This window comes from Gallus gallus, chromosome 1 (assembly GCF_016699485.2).
Source record: "Gallus gallus isolate bGalGal1 chromosome 1, bGalGal1.mat.broiler.GRCg7b, whole genome shotgun sequence".
Lineage (NCBI taxonomy): Eukaryota > Metazoa > Chordata > Aves > Galliformes > Phasianidae > Gallus > Gallus gallus.
Window position 1 is genome coordinate 136,281,337 of NC_052532.1, and position 14,672 is coordinate 136,296,008.

At 40.3% G+C, this 14,672-nt stretch overlaps 2 protein-coding genes across 3 annotated transcripts in view; both read left to right on the top strand.

Annotated features, from left to right (window-relative positions):
* The first annotated feature begins 463 nt into the window (after positions 1–463).
* SULT1C3 (sulfotransferase family 1C member 3) lies at positions 464–6,687 on the top strand. The gene is made up of 9 exons (NM_001396923.1): positions 464–517; positions 946–1,046; positions 1,510–1,687; positions 3,331–3,468; positions 3,941–4,038; positions 4,371–4,497; positions 5,496–5,590; positions 5,788–5,968; positions 6,116–6,687. Exons 3-9 carry the CDS (start codon positions 1,516–1,518, stop codon positions 6,226–6,228), a joined length of 924 nt encoding a protein of 307 aa, NP_001383852.1. The 5' UTR covers positions 464–517; positions 946–1,046; positions 1,510–1,515; the 3' UTR covers positions 6,229–6,687.
* A 6,422-nt stretch (positions 6,688–13,109) lies between these two features.
* GCC2 (GRIP and coiled-coil domain containing 2) overlaps positions 13,110–14,672 on the top strand; it is a 28,706-nt gene continuing 27,143 nt past the window's right edge. The window contains exon 1 of one of the 2 annotated variants that reach the window (XM_046906410.1): positions 13,110–13,479. Coding sequence is in view for 1 of the 2 variants with exons in the window: in XM_004938522.5 (XP_004938579.2) it covers positions 13,201–13,206 (6 nt within the window). In the remaining variant the exon portion in view is untranslated. The remainder of the gene's footprint in view (positions 13,480–14,672) is intronic. The other variant, XM_004938522.5, reaches the window with a different exon arrangement.

The following is a 14,672-nucleotide window of genomic DNA, read 5'->3' on the forward strand; positions in this document are numbered from 1 at the left end:
GTAGTCTAGAGCAAAAATGGCTAGCCCCATAAATAAAACATATCCTTGGACTTCCATTAAATGAGCATTGTGCCAAATGTCACGAAAATGCAGCCAATTTATTCAGTCCCATTGATCTTAGGTGTTAACAGCAAATAAACTCTTCTGGCAACTTAGATTAAGTATTAGAAAGAAAATGTATCCTTTCATGACTATTGACAACAATACAGACAAGTTAAAATAATCTTTCTGGACGTAGTGGTCAACATCCAAGTTTGTTTTCAGCAAAGACTCATACTTCAGATGAGAATTCAAAGTAGTTTTCCATGATAGGATTAAAAAAGAGTTAATTAACCAAGCCAGAAAAACACTTCAGCTGTTGGCTGCTGCTGTATTTCCTCCTTTGCTCCCACCACACTCATTGGTGGGATAGAACTCCACCCAAGCTTTCATTCTACATCTGTCTGAAGATCTGAGCAGCTACACTGTCATTGATACTACCTATGACTGAAGACATTCAGCCATGAAAACTTCTCTTGTAAGTTTCTTTCCTTTTTTTTTTTTTTCTTTTCTTGTTTTTTTTTTTTTTTTAATTTCTTGGGTCAGAGCTCAGTCACCAACCAATTTCTTGCTCTGTTCAACAGAAGCTGTGTGAAAACAGATGTGAGCAAATACAGAAACAAAAGGAAATGTTTTGGCAATATTTGCTGTTGAAATTGAAATCTGTCTTTTATCCTTTCTAACTCGTATTTGCAATTGAGGTTATTTCTTTAGCCTCCCCTAAAGCAGAAATTTCCACAGATCAGATTCTGGAACTCTGAATTTTATGGCTAGAATATTCCTCAAGAGAAATACAGAAATTTGTAACTCCTTTTTGCAAAGTTGTAGGATGGGCAGAGGATTCAACTGGGTTGATTTAAATAATTAATGTGTAACAGCTTTTAGTTAATCATCTACCTGTTTCAGGTTATTTATCAGCAACAAAACTCAGTATTCAGCAAAAAGCCCTAGAAGTGAAAAGCTGCACAAACGAAACACAGACCAAACAAGTTCTGCGCATATTTATTGTGAGTATCAGGCCCAAAGGGCGTTATCAGGAGAGTCTGTTTATTTTCTTTCAGAACGAAGGGTTGGGTCCTATGTGCTGGCTTCAGTGGGAGCTTTTAGGCTCTATTCTCTTCTGAATCACATCCCTGATTACTTTTTCTTGCCTTTCAAAGGTCACACTTATAGTCAGTGTTTTACATAAATATGTTTTCTAAAATAACTAAAAATGGAAATAATGTTTGGGGTTTTGTTAATCTCTTTTTGCATCTGAGTAAATAGAGTGGTTTTTAAAGATGCTGAGAGTTACCGACAGCAATATGCCAAGCATTTCTTCAAATTACATCCAGGAGTTCATATGTAGATATGGACTCAGATAGATTTAAATACAGGCAAGTAAATCAGAGGATATGGAAAGGGACTTTGAGGTTGAGTGAGTCAATTTGGCAAACATATCAAGTTCCAAGCCTTTCATTCCTCATGCAGGACAAAATGGCCCTGGATAAAATGGAAAATTTGAGTCTGGAAGAGAATATGCTCCGATCTGAAATGGGTGAAGTGCAAGGTATTCCTGTCACGAAACCAACATGTGACATATGGGATCAAGTGTGGAACTTCAAAGCCAGACCTGATGATCTGCTTGTAGCAACATACGCAAAAGCAGGTTTGTGTGCATAGGAAATAGAATAGAAAAGTTTGGGATAGTGCTCACTATTGAAATGAAGAATTCTGTTTTTCTGTTGTGACTGATATTTGTTTAATCCCCAGACTGACTTACATTTTAAAGACATGAAGCTCTGTTAGCTGTGGTGAGCAACTTTTGACTACTTTGGCAGAAGTTGCGGACCATTACTATTTGAAGTTCAAATGGTCAAAGTCTAATTGCTCACATGTTTCCTTTGATTCAGACTATACACATAGATACTAGTGTACTGTAGAACTTTTCCATCAGCAGATGGTTATTTAACAAAGCCTAGTAAAAATCACAGTTCATTGAGAAATAACAGAAACTGTTCAAGTATGAATTGTATTCATACTTGAATTCACCATATTCATATGGTGAATGACTTGGCGTAAACCAGTACAGGAAACCTAACTGGAGATAGGTTACTTTTTTAAAGAAATAACCAAATTCATTGATTGGACATTTAATTCATTACTATTTCTCCTCTTCATTAGATCCTTTATGCTTATTATATGGGAAAGCAACAAGTAACAGGATTTCAGTACTTACACTGGATGAACAAAAAGACATACAGCTCAGGAGATTTAGGAACAGACTTTGTAACATTTGATGATCATAAAAAATTAGCAAGAAGTTTTAAGTGTTGTTTCCAGCAGAAAAAAAAAAGAAGATATATTATTACCAAAAATTATTTATTTTTGAAGGTAGAAAAAAGATTTTGCTGAAAGCTTTTAACTTATTTCTAGTCTACTTTAACTAAAAGGATATTATTTTAGGCTATATCATAACCTAAAAGGTTATTTTAGTCTGTCTAGATTTAAAAATATCTCAACCATAGAATTAAAAATAAATAAAGTTAGGAGTACATTTGACATTATATTATTGTATCTGCCAGGTCCACACAGTTCAAGCATCCTATTAGTGGCTGAATTTCCTACCCATATCACTCTCCGGATTATCCCTTAGCTGGTTCTCTAGCCAAACTACCTGGAAAGAGGTGCAGTTAACCTCATGACCACAGCTACAAGGGAAAAATGGCACATGAGAGACACAGTTCTGTATCTCTCACAAGATGTTGTATTAGCTCAGGCAGAGGAAATAAAATGTTGTACTGAGCTTCATTAGAACATTTCACATGGGAGCACTGAAAATACTGCAACTTTTTTTTATTTTCAAACTGTATTAAATTTTTACTCTCTCAAAGTTCACGTATTTCTTTTTTTTTTTTTCATTCAAATTCAGGATGAAAACAAAAATTGAAATAGTTGAATTGTTGTGAGAAGGTGGAAGGTGGGATATGGGAGTTTCATTCTTCTTTTCAAATAAAGCAGTCTCCAAACTGTATTATGTCTGTTTATCTTGGAGTGGCAGTGGAGGGTGTTTCTGTTAGAAAGAAAAAACCTTCCAAAAACAGAATCCCTGAAACCGTGGTTTGGAAATCACCTTTTTATACCTAATTATGCATTTTTCCTCCATTGTCCTATATTTCTGTTTTTCTCAGTCACTCTCTGTGCTGTTCCTTCCTCTTTTGACATGGATTCCATCCTTCCAGCTTTCAGTTCCCTAGCAGAAGAGACTTTCAGCTCTTCTCATGGGAAACATCTAAGCACTGACATTTTCAGGTACTACATGGACACAGGAGATAGTGGATATGATTCAACAAAATGGAGACATTGAGAAGTGTAGACGTGCCAGTACTTACAAACGCCATCCTTTCCTTGAGTGGTATATCCCAGATTCTTCACCTCTCGGATACTCAGGTGAATATCACATAAATAGATTTGTATTTTAAATGAAGTGAAATAAAACAAGCATCCAGAACTGATGCCATGGGCTTTCTTTGCCACTGCACTATGTGCCATATCAAGAATCAGGGTGGTGCAATTCAGTTGCTTTACCATAAGCGTCAAATGCTACACAAGCCAATACAAGGCTGGGAGATATGGCACAGGCCCTCCTGAAGGTGTGCCTCTGAAAGCTGTGTATCATACTCCACGGTACCTAACTCAGCTGCAGATGTCCTCAAAACATAAGTAAAATTACATGAGCAAAAATTCCTTCAGAAATACAGAAGGTGCTTATGCAATGTTTTCTATGTTCTGTTTAGTTGCTTTGGAGACTAATGATCATTATAAGGGGCCTTCTAAAAAGTCAGCATCAAAATCTCAGTAGCAAAGAAGCGCTAGCAGAACTTAGATTGCAGGTCAGTTCTCATAAAAAGTCATTCTGCAGGCCTGAAGTTAGCTGAAGCTATGCCTTCCCCGCGAACAATGAAAACTCATCTCCCCGTGCAGCTGGTGCCTCCCTCCTTCTGGGAACAAAACTGCAAGGTAAGGCTGAAGAGGTAGGAATCTCTCTACTTCAAATGGAAAGAATGTAATAAAAGTAGACTGAATGTGGTTTCCAGAATCTTTGTGAAAACTAAAGGTCTCCCCTGCTATCTCCCCTTTATTGCTCAAAGTCAGTGTGAAACTAAAGAAGTGATGAGTGAGTTTTCTGAGTTGGATGCCAGAGAATGGCAGTTTCCAAGCAAAGCCTCTTCAGCCTTTGTTACTCAGGCTCCAAGAGAAAAAAACAAGGAGAAGCTCAATATCCATAGAACCATGCTTAAGCTTGTATTTTCTCTCTCTCTTTGTCTCTCTCATTTTCACATCCAACAAAGATCATCTATGTGGCAAGAAATGCAAAAGACAACCTGGTGTCATACTACCATTTCCACAGAATGAATAAAGTATTACCTGACCCAGGAACCATCGAGGAGTTCACAGAGAAATTCATGAATGGAGAAGGTGATGAGCTGCAATTAGTTGTTTAAGAGATTTTGTTCATTTAAAAATACCCGATAGCTAAATATCTGTTTTGAAATTCAGTGCTGACACTCGGTGGAGGGATATCCACTGAAAGTGTTTTGATAGTAATCTGTCTTCATTCAAAGGTTTTTATAGTACCTGAAAGATGAACCACATCTTTACATGCACATTTTGAGAGAAAAAAAACAATGCTACTCTTTACTCCATTATCTTTCAAAACCATATGTGATGATTTTTAGGTTTTTCTCTCTGAGGTTAAAAGAGACCTGCTTAGAAGCCATCTGGGAAGATGCAGCAGCTCAATGGCTGTATTCTAGCATAGAATACAGCTCTCACAAGAGAGCAAAGTTTAATTATGAATAGATTGTGCAAGATGAATTTGAGCTAGGGAAGTCTTTTTACCTAAATTTAACAGTCTAAAAATCAGGCATCTGAACAAAGTCAATTATCTAGCTAAGGACAGGCCACCCCAGAAACTGATTCTTCCTCTTCTAAAAGAGGTGCTCACATCCAAGAAATAAAACCTGTTCAAATGGATCACAGTGCTCAGTTTTGGTCAGTGTGTAGGCCTAGAAACACCACTGCCTGGACTAGCATGAAAGTCTCATGCCTAATTGAGACTTTGTGTCTTATGTTTGAACATCTCTGCTTGTGTGCCTTCTGTCCCAGTGCAGTTGCTTAGAACATAGCAACCTCTGTCCAAGCCAGTCACCTTGGTACTTACTGGAGAAAAACAGAGACTCCTGATAGCATACCAAGTAGTTTAACCAGTTAGGGACATAGAATAATACAGGTTGAAAGGGACCTTTTTGTCCGTATAGTCCAACACCCTGCAGGGCAAACTGAAAGTAATTCAAAGCTAGCTTAAAAAACAGGGAAATATATAGACACTGATTATGGAGGAAATGTGAGGGACACAGACACTTCAAAATAAGAGTACGTATTTATGGTTGCTGCTGCTGTTACTCCTTTTTCAGTGCTCTGGGGTTCCTGGTATGACCACGTAAAAGGATGGTGGAAGGCAAAAGACAAGCACCGTATTCTCTACCTCTTCTATGAAGATATGAAGGAGGTAAAGACTGAATGTGTGTTTATAGAGCTCTGTTTGAAATCCGGAAGTTCAGTAGGTATTATCTACAATCAACAGATGCCTATTATGCCATCTGTACCTGTATATCTTCAGACAACCTGACTTTTCACTTTGATAACAGCTGCAATTTCCTTGCTTTTTTTGGCTCTGTTTCTTGCCCTACTTTCTTCTCTCTGCAGAATCCAAAGAGAGAAATTCAGAAGATTATGAAGTTTCTGGAGAAGGACTTAGACGAGGAGGTTCTCAACAAGATAATATATAACACCTCATTTGAGATAATGAAAGACAATCCCATGACAAACTACACTAAGGATTTTGTGGGAGTAATGGATCACTCAGTTTCCCCATTCATGAGAAAAGGTACTGAGGTTTATTACTGGCATTAAGTCTCTTTCTGGTTGTCATTCTGCCTTGAAGTAATCATTCTATTCAGGTGTAGTTCTTTAGTAAGTCATGGTTAATGGGCTTCAAGAAATAATGGTAAATTAAGATGGTTTTTTTTCATAGGATCTGTCGGGGACTGGAAGAATTATTTCACTGTGGCACTGAATAAGAAGTTTGATCAGGATTATAAGAAGAAAATGGCTGATACCTCTCTAGTTTTTCGCATGGAATTGTGATTATTAGCAATGGAAGTTATTCTTTACAATCTATCAGCATTTTCCTTTTTCCACATTTTGCTTTTCCTTCACAAAATGCCTTTCAAAATCTTTCTTTCACACACTACTGATTTTTCATTGCAATGAGATTGTTCAAACTACGTGGAAACGTAGATTTGCCTCCCCAAAGAAAATACTCCCTCCCTGAATATTTGCCGTTCAACCCTTCCACAGTAACTTTTAGCATTAACTAAATTATTTCAGATATTTCGGGTTTTTGTCTTTGTTAAACCGCAGTTGATATCACTGGCATTTTCAAATCAGAAATTATGAAACCAACAGGAAAAAAAGGTGTTAAAAGATTGCACAAGGTGTGGGCATTATTATGTTATTCCCACGTTGTATAAATATTAACTAATAAATAATAGCAATAATGAATTTTAAATGTTGGTCAAGAATAAACAAAGTAATAGAAGCGCACAAAGTAGAATCATTTTATTTTTTCTTGTTTTAAGCTGGGCATCATGAGTGCCACTGAGATGAAAGCAGCTTTTCCAAAAATATGAAACACCCATTATCTGATGAAATTTGTTACAGGGCTATAGAGAGGTACTCATCTACAATCCAGTTGTGAAGGCTGTAGACTCTTCTGCATCAAGACAAGAAGCTTTTGTCATTGTTGCCTTTCTGAATTGAATAGCACCAACTTCTGCAAACATATGCAGAAAATCCTGAAAGTTGGTATGAAGCAGGTCAAGAGTCAGCAATGAGAATATTTGACCCTTCTCCACCTTTGTAAGTGTGTCCATCAGACTTATCACATTATCGCCTAATCCTTTTCTCTGCTCTTCCCTTGTTGACTAAATATAAAAACAGCCCAATTAGAACCTTTAGTTGCAATAAGCCTTGCTCAATATTATCAAATAATGCTTAGCGTTAGCGTCAGAACTATAGCCATTTTTTTCAGGTGGTAGAAAATTAATTAAAATAATCCATAGCACTTTTAATCACAACTAATACCAATCAATCCACTTCTATATTTAAAGTGCTGCTATTGAGTTCAACACACAAAAAGCCCCTGAAGAGTTCCTGTTTAACTGGATTTGCAGCCTGAATGTCAGAGGGAAAACTACACTACTACTACAGTACAGCAGCTAGAGGAAAATACTATCTTGGACTCTATAGCTCAACACAAAATGCTTACTGTGGGAATTTTCTCTTTGGCTTGAGGACATTCCAGGGATCTAATAACAGCAGCAACTGCCAGCGTGCACAGACCATTTCAGGCCAGAGATTTATCCAAATATCTAAATTGAACGTAGTTCCTTAAAGGGCACCAATATCAAGTTTGGAAACAAACAAAAGGCCTCCCATCAAATGCAGAAGTTACATTGTCAGCCCTCAACCCAACAAGTTTCCTTTAAAAATGCACGAAATACTGGAACTAGAAGTAGCCATTTGTTACACAGATGCAAACATAGGCACTGGAAGGGCTTTAGGTCAGTGGGGATTCCTGCCCACATATAAAGGATGTATCTGAAAACTGACAATCTGAGAAAAAAGTCATCTGGCAGAGGTGCTGCTGCTCCTTGCAGCAAAATTAAATATGAGCCTGGGAAGGTTTCTGTGACTTCTGTAGCTTTTGTTCATGATTAACTTAGCTTGTTATTTCACTGTCACCAGTACAAGGAAAAGGTGTTGCCTGCTCTCTGACATATTTCTATTCTTTTTGGTCACTCCAAGAAATGACACAAGTCAGCTCTTTGTCAATCTAATCCTCATTCAGGGTCATAAGAGCTATCAGTAAATGGAAAATATGCTTAACTCAGTAGCTAGATAACATATTATGAGGTTGCACAGGTGACCTATTTGCTCCTCTTTCGAAATCTCTCTGTTTATTAGAAGGAGAAAATGCTGAAGGCATCTGCTGCAGGGTGAGGGTGACAGAGGCTTGTGTCATACTGGTTTCTTTTCCTCAGGTAAATCTTCACCCAACTGGAATTCAGCTGCTCTGAAAAGCACATAAAAAAGTAATGCAGGTCAGAGAAAGCAATATTGGGAGGAAAAAAAGAAAGAAAGAAAGAAAAAAAAATAGGGGAAATAAGCATGGGATATGTGGGTATATAAAAATTGCCTTTCCTTATCTCACTTATACTTTATATATATATGTATATATATAATATACTCAAAGATGGAAACACAAACCTTTATGAGAAAATATAGCTGGCAGGGGAATAGAAAGATGGGATGTTTTTTTTTTTTTCTTTTTAAGCTCACTTAGCCTAGCATAGTTGAGACAGAACAACCAATTTGTAATATGTTATGAATTGAAATTAATTCCTTGTAAAACTACTGGCAACAAATAGTTGTTTTCAGTAAGACTGCATCTGTAGTAACATGAAAAGTTTGAGAAAGGGCTTATAGGCTGTATGCATCCCCCAGTGGTCCTGGAAATGATTGTATTTTGGTGTCTATTATGAGAGATCACAACAGAGATGTGCATGTGCTTGTGTAGATGACTGGAGAGTTCCAACATCTAGAGTGCCTTTAACTTGCATATCTTTATCAGTTGCTATGTATAGAGTAGCTTTAAATGATGTATCTACAGAGGTGCTTTACAACTAACAATGTAGGTTGGTAAGAAGTTTAATATATTTTGACATAAGATACTATAAATCACAGAGCATCAGCAGAAGGCGATTGTACATGTTTAACTACATTATTTCACATCAGTCTAAACCACTGTATAGTTTCTGCTTCTCATACAAATGAGTCATTCTGTGTTCAGAGCTATGTTCAGAGCTCAAGTCAGACATATACTCTGAACATACACTGGTGCTTTATTTTTGTCCAGTTACCTAGAAACATGGTTTTAAATAAAGTTTTACTGACTTTCTTACATAGCTGCAACTTCTTCTATGTAAGCTCAAACAGGACCTGTGTCAGTTTAGCTGATGCAACCTCACAGTAAATTCTTCCCTGCTGCTTCTCTACTAAGAAAGCATACCTGCAGAGTTTTGATAGCTGACAAATGTTTGAAAACCAGTGTTCATTAATACATGCTAACTATTCACGTGTGCCTGCTTTGTAGCTCTGCGCCAACAGCTACCAAATCAAATCCTCCCACTGGAATGAATGAAGATTCATGCTTTGATACTATGTTTTACTACAAACTGCTGTACAAGTTTCAGGGTACTCATGATCTCCCTGTAGCTTGACTGTCCTTACAAACTAGCAGAGCCATTTTTCTTCCACACATGGAAGGTGGCCATTTAAAAACCAGAATGGAAGAAGCACCAAGCTTAAAAAATAATTAAGGTGAGAGGCAGAGAAAGAGCTATTCTACCTTCTTAGTTAGCATTCAGAGGTAGAGGAGCACTGCTTTCCTTCCTATTAATTGTACTCCATATTATCTGCTTTGTGCTTGGATTGAAAGTTACTGCTTATCTGCTTAGGAAACAGACCATTGACAAAGGGTAGCTTTTATTCTTCTTGTTCTACCCATAGAGGATATGGATAGCTTAGCATATAATCTATATAGCATAAATTTTTAATAACGATTTATGTCAACATGCTCAGAAGAAGCCTTATCTTTACAACAAGGTTAATGATTAATTCTGGAATTTTCCAGAGGTGTAATAACATTGTTTTTTAAGCCTGGACTTCCACTCACATCTCTTGATGTGTGACATGGCTGTGTAGGCTACAGGTGAGGCTAGAGGCTCTGAGGAAATCTAGTCTTACCCATACCACTCATAGGATGAAACCAAGCCATGCAGCCAGGCCTGAAGCCATGGGCTTAGGCTGGATAACCAGGATCTGCCTGCCCTTCAGACCAAGCACAGGCTTAGGCACTGTGTAGGTGGACCGGGAATGCTGTTATGCAGCAGTGTCCCACGCTTAATGTTGAAGAGGCAAATCAGTCGTGTATCATTTTCTAGAAGGGCTTCAGCATAACCTGCTGCAGGGGCAGATGGTATTTTTAAGCAGTGTGAGCTCAGAGTGTGAAAAGGCTTACAGCTGAATTATAGGCATCTAATCTGATCGTGGAGACACTGCGAAGATGTCAAAAGTGAGATACCTAGGGCCCTGCTCTGGTAGGGGTAATACAGCTGTAGATATGGTCTTAGGCTGGACATCTGAAAAATAAGGTAACTAAGTTATTTAAATTTTTTTACAATGAGGCCTGATGATTCCTAATAACCTGTTATTGTGCCAATAACCCACATTGATCTCTATTTGCTTCTATTTCTGTTTGCAGTTAGAGGAGTTTTCACAATCAGTCAACAATAGAATGGTCTTCTACAGGCAGACCCAACCCTAGGTGCTCAAACACAGTGTTAGCTTCCTTGTTTAACAATAGTTTCTGAATAGGCTTGGTGGACTTTGCAGATTAGTAACAGAATACTGAACTCTTTACCTCTCATTTCCAGTTGCAATTTCAGAACAGAATCAAGGGTTAAATAAACAACTTCTCCTCTCTCTCTCTTTTTTTTTAATTGCTAACAAAGCCTTTCACACAGAAAGCAATATAAACACAGGACAGTACTGCCCCTTCATCTAATTTACTCTTACAAACATACAGAATAGCCTCCCCTTTCACATCTTCTTTAATTTCTCACTATACCTGTAGTCTGTACAATTCCACAACCTACTAACCCCAAACCTAAGTAAACGTGGCCATTTGCACAGGTTAGAGAGAATACTTGAAGCTTCCAAACAGGAATGAATAGTTAACACACCGTGAATTCATACCCTGCCTTTCTTTATACTGATTTTGTATCTACAGAAGCCTTAAAAGCAAGGATACTGGCTGGCATAAAGTGGTTCATAAAGGAAAGTTTGTGAACTACAGAACCGGCTGGAAAGGTGGATTCAGATTCCACAGAGCCAAATATTTAAAGCATTAGGTCTTCAAGTTAGAAACACATTCCTCAGGTGCAAAATTATAGTAATTTCCTCATTCTGTACTCTTCAGAACATTCCTGTAGGTCTAATAACTCCAGTGCTAGTGAACAAGCGTTTATACACAGCCTTTGTGCAATGGCTAAACATAGTCCTGTGGAACTTGGCCTTCCAATGAGAGCAGGATCTAAAGTTCATTATGCTCTGCCCCAGCACGTCTCATAAGGCTTCTGGCAATCTTGTTTTACATAAACAATGCTATTTAAAAGAAGAACTAATTATCTTTACAAAGATAATAAAATTATAGAATACATAGGGCATATAAGTTATTCTTGTTTTTCTCACTTACCTTGTCCCAAACTAGCTCCATGCACCAAGCATAATCCTAGTGACTCCTTTGAGATAGATAAGACACTATTCATAATCTGTTTAAGAAAATCATGTAAGACTACTACAGGTGTGAATCAGCATTTCTTCCAAGAAATACGGAACAACTTTAGCAGAAGAAATATTTGGTTATAACAAACTGAAATGGTCAAGCATTAAAATCCTCGATGTTTTTTCTTCTGTACTTTCTAGGAACGACTATTTTATTCTGCTTCTATGCTCTAAACAGGGTGTTTTGCAGTTCCTGTTGCAATTTAAGACCAGAAAGAAGGATTGTCAAAACCATTTTATTTGTCTAAAGAAATCTGTTTTGTACAAGTTTTCTTGCACAAAAGGAAGGGGAGCAGGGTGAGATCTGGCCTGTCTGTCAAACACACACCCCACAGAGTGGGGAGCCCTGTCAGGGCCCAGTTCAGAGCCTCCCGGAATGGGTGAGGAAAAACAGCCCCTACGTTGGTTGCTCTGTGGGACTTCTGAGGAGCATAAGGAGAGGGGTAGTGGAAAGACTGCTCTTAAGGGTTTGTTCCGAAGATCAACCCCTGGCCAGCAGCCTGTGAGAGCAAGGAACTGTCTTCTGCTGCTGCAATTGTTTACCTGCATGTGTTAACAGTATGCAATAAACATACGTAGAGTATAGTGAGTGCACTGGGGTACAGTGCACAAGACCAGGGAATGCTTTTTGAGGTAGATATGAACAACCTTTCAGCCTTTTGTCACCACTTATAATTTGAATTTTAAAAGGAGGAAGACAGTAGAAATACTCAGAGAAATGCAGGTTGCTCATCCAAGAGCAGCATCTTGACAGACAAAAATGCCTATTTTACTAAGACAATAGGTGCTCTCTCATCGCACTCCAATTAATTCGGTGATATTCAATATTTATCTGGGGAATTGTAAAGAGAACAATATGCCTGAATTGTTTCTCCCAAGCAGCTTCTCATTAATAATCAATTACCTATCATGAAGCATCAAAAATACCGCAAGCATTATCAGCATGTATGCATGATTACAGCAAATAAAATAAAATAAAATAAAATAAAATAAAATGCACACTTCAAAAATTTGGTGGATATCACTCCCCTCAAACTCCAGCCTAGAAAAAGGGCTTTTCATTCAGAAACTGAACTGCAAGCCACAACACTGGCCTTCTGCTATTTGATCTGGTGCATGTATATGTGCGTGATTATGTCTGTAGGTATGGACGGACTTCAGTTGCACTGCAGGGGTCTCAGGTTGGATATCAGGGAAGACTTCTTCTCAGAAGGAGTGGTGATGCAGTGGCACAGGCTGCCCAGGGGGGTGGTGAAGTCACCCTACTTGGAGGTGCTTGGGAGGTGTGGCGGTGTGGCACTGAGGGACACGGTCAGTGGGCACGGTGGGGATGGGCTAATGGTTGGACTGGATGGAGAGGTCTTTTCCAACCTTAACAGTTCTACCACTGTACACGTATTCCCCTTTCTCTAAGTCACAGCAACGGCCGCTCTGCCCCGAGAGCCACAGGCCAGGCCAGGCGGCGGGGCCGCGCTCATGAGGCGTGGCCATACCCAGGGGCGGGGCTCCGGTGACGGTCGCTGTCAGCCGCAGGGGGGCGCGCTGCGTTAGCGGCGTGAGGGGATGACGAAGGCGGAAGTGGGGGCGCGGGGTAGCGGTGCTGTCAGGGGCGCCGCGGTCCATCCGCGCTAGCAGCAAGCCGGCTCCGCCATGGAGGTAACGGGCGGGCGGCCGTCGCCGGGGTGCCGTTACCTGACCCTCGCGCAGGCGCCTGACTTTGGGCCGCGCTTGTGGGCGCGCAGCCCTCGGCTCCCGCGGGGTCGGGGCGGGGGTGCGGCTCCCTCGTGAGGGGGCGGGAAGGGGCTGCCGGGATCTGAGGGCGCTGGGCGGGCGTCTGAGGGTGCCCGGCTCTTCTCGCTTGAATAATGCCGTGCTGTGTGCGGGGCTGAGGGAGGCCGGTCGGGGCTGGCTGACGGGAGGCGCGCTCAGGTGACGAGCGGGGGTGTTGTGGGTGCGCAAGCGTCGCTCTTTAAAAATAACCTCGGGTGAGCAAGCGTTACTGAGGTGACCCCGTGTGTTAACTGTGCCCGGAAAAGTGAGGTGCATAGAATCAGAATATCCCGAGTTGGAAGGGACCCGTAGGGGTCACCGAGTCTGGCTTCTGTACGTGTATCTCGTGTGGCTTCTGTAACCACAGAGATGAATGCAAAGGAAACATCAAAGAGATCAAACACCGCACATGAAATGAACCCTGCCAGTGGTTACTGAGCTGTGTATGTTCGGGCTGTGCCTCTGCTGAGGTGGTCACTACTTGGGATGTGTTTTGGAGTAATTCCCTGTGTCTGGCGTCTGTGGTGCCAGATCTCGGCTCAGGGTAGTCATTGCTGCCGCAGGTTACAGCACAGCTTAGCAGAAGGCCTGGCCAGCAGTATAAGAGTATGCTTAGTTATTGCAGAAGTAAGAATCACAGAATCATAGAATGGCCTGGGTTGAAAAGGACCACAATGATCATCCAGTTTCAACCCCCCTGCTATGTGCAGGGTCGCCAACCAGCAGACCAGGCCGCCCAGAGCTACATCCAGCCTGGCCCTGAATGCCTCCAGGGATGGGGCATCCACAACCTCCTTGGGCAACCTGTTCCAGTGCGTCACCACCCTCTGTGTGAAAATCTTCCTCCAAATATCTAACCTAAACCTCCCCTGTCTTGGTTTAAAACTATAAGGGGGTAGATAGCAATTAAAATGCAGAGAGCATGCTAAGCTGTGGCTTGGAGACACCTTAGTGTAGATCAGGAAGGCCTTAAATATACGTGTACATGATCAGCCAAGTGAGGAAGCATAGCCTGGTTTCAGAATGATAGAACAGGAACTTGAGGATTCTTACAGGATTCAGTGTTGTCCTTGGAAGTGTGCTGTGTGTTGGCTCACAGCTTGGGCACACCTAGTCTGTCAAAAGCAGGGTTTTTTAGTAACCATCTTCCTCGTTTTTCCTATAGTTCAAACAAATGAAGCTCTGTACATGAGTTGCTTGTAGTATGTGTTCCCAGAACAGCAAAACTGGATGCATCTAACTACATGATACATTGCTGCCACTGTGCATGCTACCTTCAAGTAGCATAAAAGTAACATAGATCCTGACCTTACTGCAGTATAGAGAGATGTGCTACCATTTTTCTTAAGCGG

Bases quoted from the DNA above. Each gene is read 5' to 3' on its own strand.
- SULT1C3 (NM_001396923.1), top strand. From the start codon at position 1,516: ATGGCCCTGGATAAAATGGAAAATTTGAGTCTGGAAGAGAATATGCTC. The intron at 3,469-3,940 runs GTGAATATCACA...GTCATTCTGCAG, and splicing joins TTCACCTCTCGGATACTCAG to GCCTGAAGTTAGCTGAAGCT. The intron at 4,039-4,370 runs GTAAGGCTGAAG...CATCCAACAAAG, and splicing joins TCTGGGAACAAAACTGCAAG to ATCATCTATGTGGCAAGAAA.